A 21,152-nucleotide genomic window follows, 5' to 3' on the forward strand; every position below is an offset into this window, starting at 1 on the left:
TTTCACAATAAAAGAGGATTTCCACACACACATTTTTAACCAAACCATCCTGTATGGCAAACATACTTTTAAATAATGATTTCAGAATTAGGGAGTAGATTTAGATTATTTTATTTTATGAACAGAATTAACTGGATTTACATATCTGGAAAGAAAGTTTTAATAGTGTTGTTATACATAATATTGGCCAGTTCTAATGGCTCCTCTTCACGAACTGCTGCTAGTATTTCCAGTATCTGGCTACAATGAAACAAAATGTACAAAAAATAATTTACAGAAATTCATGACAACCTTTGATAAAACTGCATGAAAGATATGTAAGCCATATTTGTGATTTATTTTTTTTTAAAAGAAATTAGTTTTGGAGTTTCATTCATTAAATGGCATGCTAAGTGATGATTTAACAAAACAGCAATGAATCTAGCCTAACTTGTATGCTTCTCAGTCTCCTTATGACTGGGAAAGGGCTGGAAGCTTTGTTTATGACCAAAGCCTGGAATGGTGGGTAATAGTGGTTAATTTAAAAGCATGTTTTATTGAGCCTTTTGAAGCAATTAAGGTTAGCCTGAATTTGTGGGGTTGATGCAATAGTAGTTTAATACTTCTCAGTGCCAGATTGTTGGCCGCTGTTAAAACGAAAATAGATGGTGTCTAGATAATGCTCCAACAAAACAAATCTCATGTTATGTTGCACTGAAGAAATGGAAGCTCAGGAAATACATTTTACAAAGTGTTATATTCTCTCCTTACGACCTAGATAGAGTGAGACGCCGGCACATCACATTTAAAGCAGTGTAATTTGAGCCTGTCATGGCTAACTCATTAGATCAGCTTCAAGGGGACTTAATCATGACTAATCTCTGCTGGACTGAAACTCTTTAACAGGAACAGCAAACAGTACTTACATTATATGGCAAAGTTCATTTCTCTCCTTTAGGCAGTGTCCTACTTCCCATTTCTTTCTGGTTGGAAATGTGGTTTTTACAAATTTTGAGCCTGCGTGGGTGTTTTTCACCCCACACCAGGGAGCATCTAAACAGAGAATATTTTTTTTTTAAAAAAGTGGTAGTTTTATAACTAATTTCAGAAACTTGAACTTACATTCCTGCTTGTCTCATTTCCTCCTTATACATAGAATATGTATCTTTCACAAGGCACTTTGGAAATAAATTAAAAAGTCGGCTAAATATGACCAAATGAGTAATGACAAATTTAAAAGAAAAAAGGCATTTTCCCTCTCTATCAGTGAATTAGCTATCCGGATAATCGTGTTAAGCTAACTTTGCATTTGGCCTATGATTTAGAGGTACCGTCTTCAGGTTACAAGCCAAATAGATCTCAGATGTAAGAGTTTTGAAAATGATAAATTAGTGAAAGCAAAGTAACTTACCTGTCTCTATCATTAACCTTTCACTGGGAATTGACTTCACCGTGTCCAGGTTGGCTTCAGTTTTCAGAGAACTGGAAATAACGTTAAGACGTTTGTTAGACAAAAAGGTGTATCACTTAACTACTGTTGGGAGCTCCTAAAAAAAGAAACCGCTCCCAAAATTCAGTGAATAATGTTTGTTTTGGGAACCAGTATTGAGCATACTCCAATATTGTGCTTCCAATCCCATTTACATTAGACTGATTTTTTTCCCCCAATTAAAAACTGGGAGAGCAACAATGCCTAAAATTTAAGCCTGTCCGCTCAAAAGTTGAATTCTGCTGCATCTCTGGTTATACAGAATTTCTAAGGCCTCTAAAGCTAAATGTCACATAGTTTTATGTCCTGTTCACCCTTTTTCATTTTCTGTATTTTGTCAGGTGGGGGTGGGATAGAAGCGGGTAACTTTGTGTTCAAAATTATTTCCAACCTTTTAGTGAGTAACATAATTGCAAGTGCTTTAGAAAGTTAATCAAACAAGGATAGGCTATTAGCACCTTTTGTTCTCATTTCCCGCCTCAAGCTTCAAAAATAAGGTCTTGATATTTTTCATATCCCTGGCAAGACAAATCTGGGTAGGCAACTACGGCAACTTTATTACCTATGGACTTCAACTCCCAGAATTCCTGAGCCAGTTGGCTCAGGAATTCTGGGAGCTGAAGTCCACAGGTCCTAAAGTTGCCATAAATTGCCCATCTCTGTACTACGTGGTTAATGATCTGCCTTTTTTATTTTTTAAAAAGTCACAAACAATACCTACCAAGCTAAAAATTAATGCTTGAGGGAAGAGTTAATGCTTAAAATAACTTACCAACCATTAATCCCTATATAAAGATCAAGATCTATTAGAGCTGCTGCTTCTTCTTTGGTGCCATCAAAAGAGTGAACCTATAAAACATAGAAGCATATATCATAAGACTGAAGGTAAATGTTTGTTAATATGGGGTAATCCTCAACTTATCACCATGATTGAGTCTGCTCATCACAATCATTGTGACAGTCATAAGGCGGGTCACCCCTGTAGCCAATCTGATCTTAATGACCTTTTCTGTGATAGCTTTTGAGTAAACCAATTGTTTGCTATGGGCTGATTTTGTCGAAATCTAGAAATGCTTACTGTGTGACATGGGGTCGCTGCAAATGATCATAAATGTGGGCCGGCGGCTGAGCACCTGAAATGCAGTCATGTGACTGCGCGGGGTGAGGGGGGAAGGGATAGCTATCAGAAATTCAGATCATAGGTGCCCCTGAGGAAGTCTGTCATAACTTTCTCATTAAGGGAGTGGTCATAAGTTGAGGACTACCTGTACTCAGTCCTCGTTTCTCTCCGTTCCCTCTAATTATTTTTTTTCTCTTTCTGGATGTCATTTGGCAGCTGCGCATGCATGAAAAGTGTGAGAAAATTTAGCAATTCCGCTTAGGAAGATGACGTGGTTGCTCTCTTTTTCACAGCTGTGTCATTTTTTCTGCTACCCTACCAGATGCAGGTACCCCAGTCTATCTTAGTTCAACTTCTAAACATGGCTAGCAAGGCCTAAGTTTTGCCCAATGCATGGAAGGACACTGCCAAATTTAAAATAAAAAGATTCAGATCACAGAAATCCCAATTCATAACAAACAAAAACCTGGCTCTATGCTAGATCTAATCTAAACACTTCTTTCACTAGTTTTTTAGAAGACAAGGTTTGGGTGAAGAATGCAAACACACAGAGAAATGTCTTAACTTATTTGTAATGCAAATATAGCAACAGACTTTAAATCACAAAAAAGGGTAATGCTGAAAAACATTATAGCTGCATTGCACCTACCACTCCTCCCGTGCACCTCTCTCTATTTCGTCTCATAATATCTGCAAACAAAATAATTTGATTTTAGAATCTCAAGAACTTTTGTTCCCTCAAAAGTACACATTTATTCTTCTAATTTTTCTAACCAAACTCACCTATGAATTCTGGGTGCGAATTCCTACAGTGCAAAAACATCGGCAATTTGGTTTGCTCAGCTAGATCAAACTGTTTTTCAAAATACCTGAAAGAAAATAAAAATTCTATGTATCAATCACTGAATCTATAGTATTTATACGGCTGCTGAATTCTAACATGATTCTGGATGACAAGCAATAAATCCGTAAAAAAAAAATTCAGAGACAAAATAATTGACTTCAAATCATTTTAAGAGAACCAGTGATTGGGAATCACGTTTTATTACCCTCGTCCAAACAGGAGTTCTAATAGTCCTGACCCAAATGCCCAAGAAAACAGCCAAATTACCTCTGAACTGTGAAAGGGTCTTAGCTGTGCCGTGATTTAACGCAAGTTTCCAAAATGCCATTAGATGTGCAGAAAAACTGTCAGTTTCCAGATCTGTTTTGTGATCTTCCATTGAAGAGGCAAATATTTTAAACATGTACCTATATTTGTAGACCAAGACATTCTACCTCTTGCTAACCTGCTACAGGAAGTCCTCAAACTTACCACCTTTCATTTAGCCAACGAAGTTACAACAGAACTGAAAAAAGTGACAATCAGTTCTTGCAAACTTACGGCTGGGAAAGTTGCAAATGGGGATTACGTGACCATGCAGGTTGCCTGGCGCCCAGGTTTTGATCATCTGACTGATTTACCTAACAACTGCAGGGCTTTAATTAACAACTGAGGCAAAAAGGTCAAGGAAAATTCTGGTCAGAATTGTGGTTGTAAGTCAAAAACGACCTGTAACGCGAGGACAAGCGGGATGGCGAGCATCTCTTTATTGTGAGCACTGCGACGTCTAATCACCTTTTGCCAAATGCTAGGCAAGGCATCCAGCAAGACAATCGTAGCTTCCTCACATTAAAGTTTAGTACAGGGGTCCCCAAGACCAATCTGGATCGGCACCGTTCCACAGCATGCCAGCAACCGGTCCGCGCAAACAAGCGAAGCCCCGTCCGTGGGATGCAGGCAGCACACACAACCACACCCGTTCTGGTCCGCAGAAAAACGTCTCTCCATGGAACCAGCCCCTGGTGCCCAAAAGGTGTGTGTGTGTGGGGGGGGGGGCGCTGGTTTAGTAAAAACATTCTTTTGCGTTACTTTTTTTGTTCCTAACAACTATTTTTTCCATTTCATTTAGCTTTTCTTGACTAATTCCTGAGCAAAGATACCCACTTCACTAGTAGTATCTTATCCTGCAGCAACAGCTTGAAGGGAGGAAAGGAGAGAGAGAAAACACACACACACACACACACACACACACACACACAAATGGCAATATGCGCTAGGATGTGGACTTTCCCAAACCCTTGGGGAGAAGTACAGATTGCCCTTTGGGCTTTCACATCCCACCCAGAGATGCAACTTGAGGCCTGGTTCTGTCATCCTAGAAATCCAATTCTACAACCATTTCTGTCTTATCCGAATGAGAAGCCCAAGATCCAAAATGAAAATTTTGGCAGCCGTTACAAGCACTAACACCTGCTGTCAAGATGAATAATAGGATTCAGAAATGGAGAATCTTTTTTTTTTGGACTCTCTTTACTTTTCCTTCCGCTTAAAATAGGCTGGAAACATTTTACGGCTTCTAACGGACGTTCCTGAGAAAATCCCCACAGAACGGTACGACACAAGAGGTTCAAAAGACAGGGTGGCCGGTACAATGTATTTGAAACAATAAACCCATTTCTTACTTGAGCTGGGTGCCTTTGGGGCAGAATTCTAATCTGTCAAAGTCTGCAAAGGGGAAAACAGACAGTGAAGAAGTTTTCAAAAGACTGCCAGGAACAAATAACGCACTTAAGCCAGCGAGTTAATACCTACCCAAGCCACACTCCCCAACTGCGACAACTTTCCCTTTGTTCTTCTCAGCTAAATCTTGCAACTCCTCTAAGTACCGGTCAGGATTGCCCTGATCGATTTCTCCACAGCGCGTGGGATGGCAGCCAACAGTACAGTAAAACATTTCTGAAAGCAGACCGCATGAAAAGTGTTGATATAACTGATGCAGACTCTACTAAAATGTAAAGGATAAAGGATCACCTGCTCTGTCTGTATATATAGATCGTCCTCAACGTACGACCACAATTTCTGTTGCTAGACGAGACATTTGTTGAGTAGGTTTTGCCCCATTTTACGGCTTTTCTTGCCGCAGTTGTTAAGTGAATCACTGCGGTGGTTAAGTTGGTAATATGGTTGTGAAGTGAATCTGACTTCCCTGTTGAGTTTGCTTGTCAAAAGGTCGCAAAAGGGGATCGCAGGATTCCCGGACATTGCAACCGTCATAAATGCATGCCAGTTGCCAAGCATCTGAATTTTGATCACATGACCATGAGGATGCTGCAATGGTTTGTAAGTGTGAAAAACAGTCACAAGTCACTTTTTTCAGTGTCATTTTAACTGAACAGTCACTAAACGAATGGTTGTTAAGTCGAGGGCTACCTGTGGTTTCCATCTCCGGACTCTCCTCCTATGTCAAGCACTTGTTTTCGTTATGTGACCACTGATCCCCCACGTATTGTCTTCCCAGTCATGGTAAGATAAGCAACTTCCCTAATTTACAGGTGCAGGAAAAGTTTCACTTTCCTTTTAAGCAAATACAGTGTGGGATAATTCAAGCATTCCGCTTAAGGGTGGTGGTACATGATGCAAGGAAAGAAATTACCATTGGTTTGGGCCAGCTGCCAGGCATCTTTACTGTCTTGCAAACTTCCACCTGTGATAATGAGCTGAAATGAAAAACAACAACATGTAAATGCTAATTTCCCAATGCCAAGTTTAATATGCTTTGGGGGGCATAAATTGAGAGTCAACATGAGCAAGGAAAAACTGACAGTTCGGACAATAAAAAGGAACGCAAAACATTTAATGCCAAAGTTACCTTTTGAACCCCAATTTTGACTGCTCTGTCTATTACATCCAAGAAATCATCTGCAAATATATACAGACATATAGAAATATATTAAATTTAAAATCCGTTTTTTAAAAAAAAACAGTTACGATCAAACTGTTCACAATTTCTATTTCCTGGCGGTTTTTTTGTGTTCAAAGCTTCGTTAACAGTAAACATTGCAATCATCTTATGCACAAAAGTAGTATTCCACACTTTTCAACTCTTTGACAACAAAAATATTGCTGTGTATAAATGGAATACATGTAGAGCACTGATATATTTTCCAACAGAACTTCAGCGTTCTTCAAATTGATGGGATCAGAGCTAGCAATGACTGATGAGGATTTAGAAGAATATTTGAAATAACAAGCAACTCCAGCTTCCTCCATTGACTTATTGGGAGCCCCCTGGGAAGACCACAAATTGTGATCATATGAAGCTGGGGTGTTGCAACTGTTGTAAATGCAGATAGTCCTCGATTTACAACGGTTTGTTTAGTGACCGTGTGAAGTGACAGTGGGACTGAAAAAAGTGACTTATGACCATTTTTCACACTTACGACCATTGTAGCATCCCCAGGATCACGTGATTTACATTCAGATGCTTGACAACTGACGCACATTTATGACAGCTGCAGTGTCCAAGTCATGTCCTCCCCTTCTGACAAGCAAAATCAACGGGAAAGCCACATTCACTTAACAACTATGTTACTAAACCATGTAAAATGGGGCAAAACTCACTTAACAAATTTCTCACTTAACAACATAAAATTTTGGGCTTAATTGTGGTCGTAAAATGAGGACTACCTGTACACATGCTAGTTGCCAGGCCCCAGATTTTGATAATGTGACTGTGGGGCTACTGCATTGGTTCCAAATGTGATGGCTGATCATAAGGCATTTTCAGTGCACCATAACTTCAAACGGTTGTTAAACAAATGGTCATAAATTTAGAATTGCCTGTATTTATCTTCCCATGCTCAAAAATTCAGAACAACATCGACCATAGACATGAAATAGAAATTCTTGCTACTTGAGAGAAGGTAGATGAAGTAGAGAAAAATTACACTGACAGTAAATGTACATTTTGGTCAATGCTGTATTTTCCATAGCTGCACCACATGGATCTGACAGCTGGATCACGGGGCAAGCCGAACGAAGAAAAATTGATGGTTCTAAATAATGGCATATGCCACAAAAATAATTATGAATACCTAGAACTTATTTATTTATTTATTATATTTTTATACCGCCCTTCTCCCAAAGGACTCAGGGCGGTGTACAGGGCAATAACTTCGTGATTTAATTCAGGAGTGTCCAACCTTCGAACATTTAGTTAAGGGTTGTCCAACCTTCAATCAGAACTTCAATCATTCAGTTCAGAGGTGTCCAACCCTGGCAAATTTTAAGACTTGTGGACTTCAACTCTCCACGTGTTGGCTGAGGAATTCTGGGACTTGAAATCCACAAAAAGCCGCCATGGCTGGACACTCCTGATTGACGTGATGAAGTATAATCAGACTGTTCTCTGGAGGCACTATTACAACAGCTAACACTTAAATATTTTCGACACATAATCAGTCAGCTTGGGAAAAATGGAAAACAGTTGAAAAAGAGACCGATAGTAGAGCAAGTGGCTTTTCTTCCATAATCAAGTGAATGAACCTCAAAGAAAATACACGGAGGCCTCCATCTTAGAGATTTCTTTCCTCTTCTGGGTCCTGAGAAAATACAGCATGAAAAGGTCTACTTATAGTTGTTATTATTATGCATTTATATATCCCAGCATCAGGTGTTAGGAATAAACTAATGAAAAGCTTTACCTGTATGTTTTTGGGTACCCCTGTAGATACCTCTGAACATAGGATCGGTTAAGTTAACAGCAATATCTAGTTAAAAGAAAAAGCAGTCATTAGTTGGTGCAGGAATATAACTTTGCTCCCTGCAGCAAATGTAATCTTTGCTTTTCAGCGTCTTTTCAAAGTATCCGTCATTGCAGCTCAACTCTGACCAAAGAGACCTTTAATTAAAACCCTCTTGGCTCCGTTCCTAGGATGCCCTTCCAACAGGTCCGGAAAAAAAGTCAAAGGTTGCATTCTCACGACCAGCTAACCTCGGTTAAAGCTAATTTTGTATCTCTCTCTGTGTGTGTGTGTACCAGCATTTTGTGTGCAGACAGATGTGGCTCTAGCTAGGAGTTGTGCCAATCCAGAACAAGCATTCCCTAACCACAACCAGCAGGTTGTGTGAAGACAGCCCTAAAGATCCAAGGGCAGCGAGCTCCGAGGGCTTCCCTCCCGGCTCCTCTAAATTGCTATTTTTCCCAGGAGGAGCTGCCGGAGCTCGCGGGCCGCACGTGCCATTCCCACGGCCACCCAACCCCGCATTCTGCCCGAGGACGCCCGGGATGCCGCGCCGTCCCCGCGTTGCCGGGGCAACCGCCCTCACCAATGAATTTGAAGCGGCTCATGACGACAGCGGCAGAGCTCCACGCGCACGGTCCTCGCTCGCTCCAAAGAGGCAGATGAAGAGGAGTCGTTGCGCGCCCGCCCCTCACTTCCGGTTGCCTTGTGACCGCGGCTGTCGCCCAGGAGGAAGCGGAACGTCCGGAAACGAAACAGGCGTCCCAAGGAACAGGAAGTGCCCGCCTTCATGGCGCTCGGCGGCGTTCTTGCCGCCAGGATTCCAGCGAGATGGTTTTGCACGCAGCACCGAGCCTCAGTGCAACAGCAAAGCTGGAAAAAAAACATCCTAAGTCTGAAAATAGCTTATCCGAGTCAAGTCCGTCTCGTTTCATAAGAGCAAACTCCGCAGCACCATCTTCCTCCTGGCCTTCTGCATGGGCCGCTCGGTATCTGTTGGCCCGCGTCTCTGTTTGTGCGTGTACAACCCTACCCTAATATTATATTTATTATGTATTATATCATGTATATCATATATATAATTCTGGTCTTGCAGACACACGTCCAGCCACACAAAATGCATCCACAAAATATGAAAATTACATCACATTGCAGTTTAATACAATTAAAGGTAAAGGTTCCCCCGCACATGCGTGCTAGTCGTTTCCGACTCAAGGGGCCGGTGCTCATCTCCGTTTCAAAGCCGAAGAGCCAGCACTTGTCCGAGGACGTCTCTGTGGTTATGTGGCCGGCATGACTAGACGCCAAAGGCGCACAGAACGCTGTTACCTTCCCACCGTAGTGGTCCCTATTTTTCTACTTGCATTTTTACGTGCTTTCGAACTGCTAGGTTGGCAGAAGCTGGGACGAGTAACAGGTGCTCACTCTGCTACGCGGCACTCATTCGACCCGTCAAACTGCCGACAAGCTGAACGTCCTAACCCTCTGAGCCACTGCGTCCCTATACTATACTAATACTATATTATATATTATAGATGTATTAGATCTAAATATAATATTAATCTGCCAGTTAAATATTCTACCCCCACTAGACTCTCTCCTTCCATAGTCCCTTCCAACTCTGTGATTCTCTAAGGGTCTCCTGCTTGAGAATGGGGTTGGACTAGATTTATTTTATTATTTTATTTTATTTTATTCCATTTATATCCCGCCCTTCTCCGAAGACTCAGGGCGGCTTACAAGCTTAGCAGTAGCCTTCATTCTATGTATATGCCTGCTTATTAGGGCTTTCGCCCCCCCCCCCAAGCGGCATTATTACAAAGTCAGCTTATTGCCCCCAACAATCTGGGTCCTCATTTTACCTACCTGGGAAGGATGGAAGGCTGAGTCAACCTTGAGCCTGGTGGGATGCGAACCTGCACTAATTGCAGGCAGCTGGTGTTACTTAAGGAGGCATTAGCCCACTGCTCCACCAAGGCTCTCCCTCCATGGTCCCTTCTGTTATGCTACAATTCTGTAAGTGTCCTGCCTGAGCAAGGCATTGGACTAGATGACCTCTATGGCCCCTTCTAACTCTGTGATTCTACGATTCTCTAAGGCAGACATGTCAAACACAAGGCCCGGGGGCCGGATCCGGCCCGCAAAGTGGTTTCATGTGGCCCACGAAGCCATCCTGGAAACAGTGAGGGAACGGCCCCCACTGCCTTGGCCCTGGCCCAGAGACCCTCTTCCTGCCAGAGACCCTCAGATCTGTCCCACTCCTGCCCAGCCCCCCCCATAGGCACCCTCGATGCGAACGTAGAGCTGGCCACGCCCACCCAGTAGGCCATACGCGCTCTAGCCATGCCCACCCAGTAGGCCACGCCCACCCTGGCCACACCCACCCGACCCCCTGAGGGCAACCGCAATGCTGATGCGGCCCTCAATGAAATTGAGTTTGACACCCCTGCTCTAAGGGTTTCCTGTTTGAGCAGGGGGTTGGACTAGATGTCCTCCAAGGTCTCTTCCGTTATTTTACGATTCTCTAAGGGTCTCCTGCTTGAGCAGGGGGTTGGACTAGATGTCCTCCAAGGTCTCTTCCGTTATTCTACGATTCTCTAAGGGTCTCCTGCTTGAGCAGGGGGCTGGACTAGATGTCCTCCAAGGTCTCTTCCGTTATTCTACGATTCTCTAAGGGTCTCCTGCTTGAGCAGGGGGTTGGACTAGATGTCCTCCAAGGTCTCTTCCGTTATTCTACGATTCTCTAAGGGTCTCCTGCTTGAGCAGGGGGCTGGACTAGATGTCCTCCAAGGTCTCTTCCGTTATTCTACGATTCTCTAAGGGTCTCCTGCTTGAGCAGGGGGTTGGACTAGATGTCCTCCAAGGTCCCTTCCAACCCTGCGATACTGTGATTCTCCTAATGGCGGCAGAGAGGCCCCTCTAATTGTTATCTCCATGTGTTCATATCAAGCAGCTAACGTCATATCCGCCCCAGGAGGACGAGGAGGAGGGAAGATTACTCCTAGAGATAGGAAAGTAAGAATTATAAACCGTAAAAACCGCTATAGATTCCCGAGGGTTATAAAGAGACACCCTTCCTGAGCCCCCCCCCCCGCTCTCTCTCTCTCACACACACAGCCTTCCGTCGGGCACATTCCGTATCGATGGCGCCTGTCAAGAGCCCGTGACGGAGGCTTCAGTGGCGGCGTGTCACTCTAGAGCAGGGGTAGGCAACCTCGGCTCTTTTATGATTCATGGACTTCAACTCCCAGAATTCCTGTCAGCTCTGCTGACTCGGGAATTCTGGGAGTTGAAGTCCATGAGTCATAAAAGAGCCGAGGTTCCCTACCCCTGCTCTAGACCAGGGGTCTTCAAACTTGGCCCTTTTAGGACTTGTGGACTTCAACTCCCAGAATTCCTCAGCCAAGTACACTGGCTGAGGAATTCTGGGAGCTGAAGTCCACAAGTCCTAAAAGGATCAAGTTTGAAGACCCCTGCTCTAGACTTTCTCTCTCTAGTGGCCGGACGTCCTCGCGCTCCCGTCAGCCCCTGCGGCGCTGTTCCTACAAACCCCGCCCACCCCCCAGTTCCGGGCCTGAAAGTCGACCGGGGGTCGCCGCCAAAATGGCGGGCTACCTGTCGCATCGGCAGAAGGTGCTGCGGCTCTACAAGCGAGCCGTGCGGCACCTCGAGTCCTGGTGTATCCATCGGTGAGTCGCCGGCCTGCCGGCCCCGCGTCGCAGCCCGCACGGGCCTCCGCTGCCTCCTGACTGGCGAGAGGACACCCATCCCCATCATCCCCAACCCCGGTGTGTCTGGGCGTTGTAGTCTTAACGTGGGGGCGATTTCCAGCCTCTGAAGAGCCTTTTCTCTCTCCCCCTCTCTTCTCTTTTAATATACCGGCGCCTCTGCGCTTTTTTTTCCCCCTCCGTTGCGCTTTTCTTGCGCCGATCCTAAGCCGAGTTAACCCGCGCGTCGGTGGCCTCTTTTTTTTTTTTCCCCACGACACCTCTGGGTTCAGACGGACAGAAAGGCTGCGGGGCCGGGATCGGGCCGTGGTTGGGATAGCCGTGCTTTGCTGAATCCAGCAGATTGCCCAGCCTGATTAGGAGATAAGAGGGTTGAACTGGCTGGGATTCATTCAGGAAATAGATCTTGTTAAGTGAGTGGCAGTTAAAAAATAATAATAATGGCTTGTTAACCTCACTGGGATATTGGTAAAACATACTGTCAGACGAGCCGGTTTTGTTTATTAAGCAAGGTTTAAATCAGGGGTCTTCAAACTTGGCCCTTTTATGACTTGTGGACTTCAACTCCCAGAATTCCTCAGCCAGCCATGCTGGCTGAGGAATTCTGGGAGTTGAAGTCCACAAGTCATAAAAGGGCCAAGTTTGAAGACCCCTGGTTTAAATAGACACCCTTGCATATTGCGCTTGGTTCTTCTTGTTGGGCTCGACATATTCGCACGCAAAAATATATATATTGAACTAGGCAAATTAGGATGACGGGGTGAGGTAGGAGGTTGCGTTTTTTCTTCTATGAAGGAAAACAAAAGAATTTAACTTCAGAAATAAGTATTGCACTATATAGTACTTTCAGCCCTACAATTTTTTTTTTATTAAACTGACATGCTGTTCATCTCGCCAAAGGCAACTCTGATGCCCAATCACAAAGTTCCACTTATTTAGGAGGAACCCTCCCCCTCTTAATCCATTTAAAATGTAATATGGTTGTTTACAGCTGAGTATAAATCATGTAACTTGATTCACTATAGCAGGGGTCCCCAACCCCAGTCCGTGGACCGGAACCGGGCCGCGGCATGCCAGCAACCGGTCCGCACAAACAAGCAAAGCCCCATCCATGGGATGCAGGCAGCACACAAAACTACACACACACTGGTCCGTAGAAAAACCTTTCTCCAAGGAACAGGTCCCTGGTGCCAGATTGTTGGGGGCAATAAGCTGACTTTGTAATAATGCCGCTTGGGGGGGGGGGGAAAGCCCTAATAAGCAGGCATATACACAGAATGAAGGCTATTGCTAAGCACATTGATTTGTGCTTAGATTGTAAGCCGCCCTGAGTCTTCGGAGAAGGGCGGGATATAAATGGGATTAAAATAAAATAAAAATAAAATAAAAAAGGTTGGGGACCTTTGCACTATAGCAGTGATCTTCAAACTTGGCCCTTTTATGACTTCTGGACTTCAACCCCCAGAATTCCTCAGCCAGCGTGCCTGCTGAGGAATTCTGGGAGTTGAAGTCCACAAGTCATAAAAGGGCCACGTTTGAAGACCCCTGCACTATAGGACAATATTTGGCTATTAGGGCCCTCTAGTGGCCATTCTACATACTTTATCTACTTGCAAGTTTTTAAGGAGTGTATTCCAGGATCCAGAGTGGGTTGATCACCAGGAACAGAGGTTTTTGTCTTCTGAGCTTTTGGATTCGTGCCGGGAGCCCATCTTCAGAGAAAGAGGCCAAAAGCTCGGAAGACAAAAACCTCTGGTCCCGGTGACCGACCCTGATTGGATCCGGCAACATTATCCTGGGACACGTATATTCGCCTTCATTCAGGAGTGTGTTCTTGCTATATTTTAATCCCACTTTTATTTATGCTTTCACCTGCTATTTTCCCTACAAGAACAACCCTTTGAGATGTGTTGGGCTTGAGTGGCTGGCCCAAAGTTACCCAGCCAGCTTTGAAGAAGTCAGTGGCAAACCTCTTCCATGCTCTTGACATGATAGCAGCCTTCCAATACTTGAAGGGGCGTAACAGGGAAGAAGGGGGTTGATTTGTTCTCCAAAACAGCGGGGGGGGGGGGAGAAGTTGAAGTGGAAGCTCAACAGAGGAAGAGCCAACCTAGAAACAAGGAATTTCCTGGCAGTGAAAACTCTTTCAAGTAGTGAAACCATTAAGAAGTGTTTCTTGGGACTTGTGGGTACACCATTGTTGGAGGTTTCTGAGAAAATATTGGACAACCATTTTGTCTGAAATGGTGTGAGGACTCCTGCCTTGGGTAGTTTATTGGACTAGAAGACCTCCAGGGTCCCTTCCAGCCTTATAATTCTTGCCAAGAAAGCTGAGCAGGTGCGCCCTTGTCATCCTCAGATGTCGAATCAATGAGTGAAATTCCCCATTCATTAAATAAAAGGCAAAAAGTATTCATCAGTTCAAAAGATAGTTATGGTTTATTCTTTCTTGGAATAAATGCTATCTTTGATATTCTCAGGGATAAATTTAGATACAATGCCTGTCTGCTGAGAGCACGGTTTGATGAGCACAAGGATGAAAAAGACATGATTAAAGCAACCAAGCTGTTGATGGCCGCTGAAGAAGAATTCTGGGAAAGGCAACATCCTCAGCCTTACATCTTTCCTGATTCCCCAGGTGGCACGAGCTATGAGAGATACGACTGCTTCAAGGTCAGGAGACGACATGGCAGGCATTACGCATAATCAGTTCCTCCATATGTTGCAAAATATTGGCGTTCTTAATCCCAAGAGTTTTCAGTAACTGTCATGAGTAAGTAGGAGATTCCTCATAAAATACAAAATTGCTCTCTAGTTCTGAGGAAGAATCCATGAATGAAGGCCACAGGGAAGTTGTTCAGGCCTCAACATTAATAAGCATCAGTGGCCCAGCCTCCATCTGAGTTGGCAAGATCCTAAAGACACGGGAGAAAACTCGGGCAGGGCACACTATGCCTGGAGGAGCTCTTCTGCTTGACCTCCAGTTTGAAGAGAGACCTAATAGGGGATATGAAGGAACCAAAGGTTCTAGAAAGTTGGTGCCAAATTGCAGAAGCTCAAGAAGACCACCAGACAGTTCTGTATACAGCGGTGTTTCATGTTTGCAGCCAGTGCTTTAGATGTCCAGAGGCTGTTTGAGCCACACAAAGTGATCTGGAGGTAGCACATTCTCCACATCACTGGACAGTTGTTTTATGCACTGAATAGTTGTTAAGACAAGGATCTAATTGTCTGAGACATCACCCTGCCATTAAAATGTGCCTTCTACTTCTAAAATATCTGTAGCAGCACCAGGTTGGTGGAACAGCCTTCCTGTGAGATGAGGCTGGATCAACCCCCTTTGGATGGTTTTTCTGGAACTTTTGCAGGTAAAGCTGTTCCAGGAGCCCTGATTGGTTGTTCCTACCTTATCTTTTAATTTCGATTGTTTTACTATTGCATTATTATGTTGCCATTTTTATTTTCAAACCACTGATGTGTATTTTTTTATCCCTGTGTAAGCCTCCAAATTTTTTGTTTGATACTACATAGAAACATGCTGCCTAAGTAAATATCCAAAATTAGAAGGAAAAAGCATTATGAGCATCGAAATACTTATTGCTCTTATCTTAGTCTGCAGGTGGGAATAACTTTTTCTTCTAAAATGCTCTGATTCTTAAAAGTTACTAAACTTGCCATACCAAGATAATCCAGTAGTTTTCTGGAACTAAGATTTCCAATGCAGGAAATAGTATCTTTGGAGTCTTTATCATTTTGGTTTTAAACAGTGTGTCTCAACCTCAGCAACATTAAGATGTATGGACTTCAACTCCCAGAATTCTTCATCCAGCATTTTGGCTGGAAAATTCTGGGAGTTGAAATCCACACATCTTTAAAGTTGGCGAGGTTGACAAACATTGGTTTAAGCAGACCAACAACCACAGTCTAACCATTATTAGAAGGAGACTGTACATAATAAACCTACATAAAAGAGCAAGAAGACGACTATTATTCCTTGAAAGATAACAGTGGATAACCTTTTGTTCTTATGCTCCCGCCTTGTAGTCACCTGAATGGGTCCTAGACATGTGGCATCCATCAGAGAAGGCAATGTACCCAGATTACTTTGCTAAAAGAGAACAATGGAAGAAGCTGCGCCTGGAAAGTTGGGACAAGGAGGTTGGTTATCGGACTTTTATTTTACAATTACTTTTCCACGTGAAATAATTTTGAAGCAAGTCACAGAGTGGAGTTTTGTTGGGTGAGACCTTGGAATACGGGTCTTAAAATGCCCCCTCATGGACCATCATCACCTACTGTTCTGCCTCCTTTAGTCCTTGGGGTTGTGGGGGAGCCGGAAGTGTTAATTCTTTTTTAGAGTGGACAGCTAAAGAGTAAAATGAGCGCCTTAGAGGAGAAAGGTCTTTATCAAAAGCCTCACCAGACTGGTGAGCTTCAGATTCAGATTCAGCATGCTGTATATACTTCCTTCCTTCCTTCCTTCCTTCCTTCCTTCCTTCCTTCCTTCCTCCCTCCCTCCCTCCCTCCCTCCCTCCCTCCCTGCCCTTCCTTCCTCCCTCCCCGCCCTTCCTTCCTTTCCTTTCTTTCCTCCTCCTCCTCCTTCCTTCCTTCCTTCCTTCCTTCCTTCCTTTCCTTTCTTTTCCTTTCCTCTTTTCTCCCCTTCCTTCCTTCCTCCCTCTCTCCCTGCCCTTCCTTCCTTCCTTCCTTCCTTCCTTCCTTCCTTCCTTCCTTCTTGCTCTTCCTTCCTCCCTCCCTCCCTGCCCTTCCTTCCTCCCTCCCTCCCTGCCCTTCCTTCCTTCCTCCCTCCCTCCCCTTCCTTTCCTTTCCTTTCCTTTCCTTTCCTTTCCTTTCCTTTCCTTTCCTTTCCTTTCCTTTCCTTTCCTTTCCTTTCCTTTCCTTTCCTTTCCTTTCCTTTCCTTCCTCCTCCTCCTTCCTTTCCTTTCTTTTCCTTTCCTCTTTCCTCCCCTTCCTTCCTTCCTCCCTCCCTCCCTGCCCTTCCTTCCTTCCTTCCTTCCTGCCCTCCCTCCCTCCCTCCCCGCCCTTCCTTCCTTCCTGCCTTCCTCACTCCCTGTCCTTCCTTCCTTCCTTCCTTCCTTTACTGCCTCCCTCCCTCCCTCCCTCTCTCTTGCTTTCTCTTTGTTTTTTTCTTTCCTCCTCCATCTCTCTTGCTCCTTAAGGGAGCCAGTCTTTTCTGGGGCTCACGTAGCCACCTGGGCTCAGGTAAATAATGTGCTTGGAGAATGACAATCATACAAAGACATACCCTACCCTTTGGCTCCTTCATTCCAGATTTTCACTGGGATCATGTGGCTGCTTGCAAGTTTGGAAAACGATATGGCTTCTTTGAGAAAGTGCCAACGTGATTAAATGCTGACATCTTCTCCGAGGCGTGTTTTTGCCTTTAGTACTGAAGCACACGAGATCCCTAAAGTCATCAAATCCCTAAGTTCACATCAAAGTGAACTTGACCCATTGCGCTGGTCTAGCATTCGATGCATTAAATCTGCCTCTGTCCATTTAGAGCAATCTCCCAACTTCTAACAGCACTATTCTTTTCTATTCATCCCTGAATTTCCAAACAGGCATTTAAATGGATTGAGGGGGGGGGGACTTTTTATAGCAATATTACTATATTTTTTGAGCTTTTAGTCAAAACACTCCAAGTGTCTTTAGAGAGACTGTTTGCAGATTATAGTGACATTGTTACCGTTGCTGGTTTTTAAAAACTGGATTCGGGGTGCATTAAGTGTACGAACTGCCGTATTAAGGCTTTTCATGCTTGACAGGGATAATTTGCCTTTAAAAATGCTTCTATCGAAGTTTCTCCCCCCTCCCCCCTGCAGCTATCTTACAAAACAACACACATACACATACACATACACATACTCTATCTCTCTCCTTCCCTCCCTCCCTCCCTCCAAGAAATTAAGCAAATCCTTGTTGCTGGAAGCTTCTTTTGAATTACAGGTAGTCCTGAACGTACGACCCCAATTGAGCCCAAAGTTTCTATTGCTAAGCAATTGCTAAGTGGGTTTTGCTCCACTTTACGGCCTTCCTTGCCACAGTTGTTAAGTGAATCACTGTAATGGTTAAATTAGCAAACTGGTGAATCTGGCCTTCCCCCATTGGATTCGCTTGTCAGAAGATCACAGAAGGTGATCACATGCCCCTGGGCCATTGCAACTGTCATGAATGTGAGCCAATCTGCCAAGCATGTGAATTTTGATGTGAGGATGCTGCTTAATGGTTGTGTGAAAAATAATAATAGGGCACCCTTTTCAGTGCCATTGTAACTTCGAACAGTCACTAAATGAATGGTTGTAAGTTGAGGACTACCTCTATAAGAAATGTTCGAAGTGGTCTGAAAGGCACACAGGTGCACACAGATGCCTTGTTGAGACAACACACACACACAAATCTCTGCCTCATCACCACCTCATGGCTGAGGGTTTCCTTGTTGGATAGAATGTCATGCATTAGTTACACAGGTAGTCCTCAACTTACAACCACAGTTGAGCCGAAAATTAGTATCTAAGCAAGACAGTTAAGTGAGTTTTGCCCCATTATGCAACCTTTCTTGCCACAGTGAAGTGAATCACTGCAGCTGACAAGTTAGTAACTCGGTTGTGAAGTGAATCTGGCTTCTCCGTTGACTTTGCTTGTCAGGTCCCAAAAGGTGATCAGGTGACCCCGGGACACGGCAACTTTCCTAAACACGAGTCAGTTGCCAATTCTCCGACTTTGCATTACGTGACCGTGGAGATGCTGCAATAATGCTTGTGTGAAAGATGGTGACGAGTTACTTTTTTCGATGGCGTGACTTTGGACAGTCACTAAATGAACTGTTGTTAAGTAGAGGACTACCTGTAATGTGGAAACGCTGCTTAAGACGTGTCCTAAATTAAGAATTTTCCCCCTCAAGTGTATTAAAAATGTTGCAGGCCCTGGCTGGTGGCTAAGCCTGTTTCTCATTGACAGGTTCAGCAGCTTCAGGAAGAAACCCCACCAGGAGGTCCCACCACCGAAGCTCTTCCTCCAGCACGTAAAGAGGGACATCTGCCTCCTCTCTGGTGGCAGTACGTCACTAAACCTCGCAGGTTCCCAGTGTAAAAGCTCCTTTCTGAAATGCCTGTGTAGCCCCACGAAATGGTCCGTGAGCTTTCTGCAGCCGGTCGGTTGCTTTACTGTACTAGCAAACCCAATAAAGTCTGATATAAACCAAGCTGTGAGCCTGCCTGCCTGCCTGGCCATTACTATACAGATTACCTTAGCAGTCTTTCTCTGACAAGCAAGACATGCAGCGTCTCTTAAGGTAAGTCACAGGATACTTCACTTACACTCAGGCATGTCAAACTCGTGGCCCACGGGCCACATCCAGCCCACGCAGGCCACACCACCCCAGCACCGCAAAGGCGGAAAACTCACATCACCATTTGGCCCGTGATGCCAGCAGGCTTGACACCCCGGCTCCACAGTGTTGGCCTAGAGGGGATGTAGTTAACAAAAGGAATCCATTATGTAATCCTGTCACTCTGTGTGTGTGTGTGTGTGTGTGTGTGTGTGTGTGTGTGTGTGTGTGCGCGCATACATGACAGAAAGAAGGCTCTTATCCTTTTCCCATTGAAGTTGGAGTACATAGAATAGAGCTTGGAAAAGCTAGAATCGCCTTGGGTCCCCAACCCCGCCAGTCCATGGATCGGCACCAGTCCACGGCATGTCAGAGACCAGGCCGCGCAAATAAGTAAAGCCCCATTCGCAGGATGCAGGCAGCATGTGAAACCACGGTCCCTCCGGTCCGCAGAAAAACCTCTCTCCATGGAACTGGTCCCTGGTGCCCAAAAGATTGGGGGCCACTGCCTTGGACCACTGATCCCAACTGTTAATTTTGCAGTTCTTATTCCAAATAGAAGCATGTTGTGTATTCTCAGCGTTAACTGCTCCCTGGCCAGATTCTGTCTGCATCTGTCTTATAGCAGAATACAAAAATGCAGCCTTCTAATGCTTCTAATGTAGTAGTCTAATACTAATAAGTTGGTCAAAGAGCTTTGAGGATAATGGTTAAGATGCTAAGATGCTGGTAAGAAATGGTTTACATACATACATACATAAGGATTGACCTATTGAAAATCATACTTCCTCTGGCACAGGTAATGAGGTCTGGATTACCCCGATTAAAAGTTGCTAGGATTTATTAAAATTAGGATTAGGATTTATTAAATTTATATGCCGCCCTTCTCCCTAAGGACTCAGGGCAGCTCACAACAATAAAAATTAAGAGACATAGAATACAAAAATTAGAATTAAACAATGAATATAAGAAATACGGGACAATTTACACAATAAAAACCAAATTAAAAACCATGGTCAGTCCAGGCCTGCTTGTTGGAACAACCATGTCTTCAGGTCACGGCGGAAGGATCGAAGGTCAGGGGCCGTCCGCAGCTCTGGAGGCAGTTCATTCCAGAGGGTCGGTGCACCCACAGAGAAGGGTCTCCCCCTGAGGAGGCCGGCTGTGGGAGCGAACTGGGCGATGGGAGGTTGACAATGGCAGCAGGTGGTCTCGCAAGTACCCCGGGCCTAAGCCATGTAGGGCTTTAAAGGTTACCAGCTCCTTGAATCGCACCCAGAGGGCAACCGGAAGCCAATGCAGCTCGCGCAGGAGAGGTGTAACGTGGGAGTATCGAGATACTCCCATAAGCACCCACGTGGCCACATTTTGCACCAGCTGAAGCCTCCGGGTGCACTTCAAGGGCAGCCCCATGTAGAGAGAATTGCAGTAAGGCTTTTTTGAAGGGCTAGATGGGTCCTTGAGTACCTGTGAAATCATCTCTGATCCTTAACTGAGAGCTCAAAGGCAGCAGGAGGTCACAGGAGTTGAGCTTTCCTAATTAGAACAAAGAGCTTTGCAGAAGTTGCTTTGATTAAGGATGAACAAAATGGCAAACGCCTTACTTGCCAGAGGTTGTCTTAATGTTTTCCACATACTTATTAAAGCACAGGCGTCAAGGCTAACATCGGATGTTTTTGCACTGACAAAAGATGGAGATGCAGCCATTTTTCTTGTTGCTTTTAGAGTTAGATGTTGCTGGGAGGGGGAGGGGATGTGGATGAGAATCTAGCTAGATATAATAACACTGGACCTAGTGTGAGAACCAAGTTTATTGAAATAAGAGATAAGAATTGGTGGGCTGGAGGAGAAGTCCGGGCTTCAAACTAATTGGGGAATGTGATTTATGACTGTTAACTGGAGGAGGGAATTGTGCTTTGATAC

The 21,152-nt window shown here is 44.4% G+C and overlaps 2 protein-coding genes across 4 annotated transcripts; one reads left to right on the forward strand and one right to left on the reverse strand.

Moving 5' to 3' along the window:
• Nucleotides 1–95: 95 nt before the first annotated feature.
• Nucleotides 96–9,180, reverse strand: TATDN1 (TatD DNase domain containing 1). Of its 3 annotated transcripts, XM_081323297.1 has the most exons (12): nucleotides 8,740–9,180; nucleotides 8,115–8,180; nucleotides 6,281–6,330; nucleotides 6,065–6,128; nucleotides 5,224–5,367; nucleotides 5,094–5,136; nucleotides 3,372–3,457; nucleotides 3,238–3,278; nucleotides 2,241–2,317; nucleotides 1,391–1,461; nucleotides 906–1,032; nucleotides 96–240 (listed from the first exon to the last, which is right to left on the reverse strand). In XM_081323297.1, the coding sequence occupies exons 1-12, from the start codon at nucleotides 8,759–8,761 to the stop codon at nucleotides 138–140; spliced, it is 894 nt and encodes a 297-aa protein (XP_081179423.1). In that variant the 5' UTR covers nucleotides 8,762–9,180; the 3' UTR covers nucleotides 96–137. The 3 variants fall into 3 exon arrangements, with proteins under 3 accessions (XP_081179423.1, XP_081179424.1, XP_081179425.1); XM_081323298.1 differs by lacking the exons at nucleotides 8,115–8,180; nucleotides 8,740–9,180 and adding an exon at nucleotides 7,376–7,437; XM_081323299.1 differs by lacking the exons at nucleotides 6,065–6,128; nucleotides 6,281–6,330; nucleotides 8,115–8,180; nucleotides 8,740–9,180 and adding an exon at nucleotides 5,842–6,040 and having other exon boundaries at nucleotides 5,224–5,739.
• Nucleotides 9,181–11,713: 2,533 nt separating this feature from the next.
• NDUFB9 (NADH:ubiquinone oxidoreductase subunit B9) lies at nucleotides 11,714–19,216 on the forward strand. Its single transcript, XM_081325184.1, has 4 exons — nucleotides 11,714–11,842; nucleotides 14,362–14,554; nucleotides 15,926–16,039; nucleotides 18,860–19,216. Exons 1-4 carry the CDS (start codon nucleotides 11,757–11,759, stop codon nucleotides 18,989–18,991), a joined length of 525 nt encoding a protein of 174 aa, XP_081181310.1. The 5' UTR covers nucleotides 11,714–11,756; the 3' UTR covers nucleotides 18,992–19,216.
• The last annotated feature ends 1,936 nt before the right edge of the window (nucleotides 19,217–21,152 follow it).

This window comes from Vipera berus, assembly GCF_964194415.1.
Source record: "Vipera berus genome assembly, chromosome: 3".
Taxonomy (NCBI): Eukaryota; Metazoa; Chordata; class Lepidosauria; order Squamata; family Viperidae; genus Vipera; species Vipera berus.

Excerpts from the sequence above, each read along its gene's own strand:
- TATDN1 (XM_081323297.1), bottom strand. The coding sequence starts at position 8,761 with ATGAGCCGCTTCAAATTCATTG. Across the intron at positions 2,318-3,237 it reads AGAGGTGCACGGGAGGAGTG|GTTCACTCTTTTGATGGCAC; the intron begins GTAGGTGCAATG and ends TATGTTTTATAG. Across the intron at positions 241-905 it reads AATGAACTTTGCCATATAAT|CCAGATACTGGAAATACTAG; the intron begins GTAAGTACTGTT and ends GTTTCATTGTAG.
- NDUFB9 (XM_081325184.1), top strand. The coding sequence starts at position 11,757 with ATGGCGGGCTACCTGTCGCATCGGCAGAAGGTGCTGCGGCTCTACAAG. Across the intron at positions 11,843-14,361 it reads GAGTCCTGGTGTATCCATCG|GGATAAATTTAGATACAATG; the intron begins GTGAGTCGCCGG and ends TGATATTCTCAG. Across the intron at positions 14,555-15,925 it reads AGAGATACGACTGCTTCAAG|TCACCTGAATGGGTCCTAGA; the intron begins GTCAGGAGACGA and ends CCCGCCTTGTAG.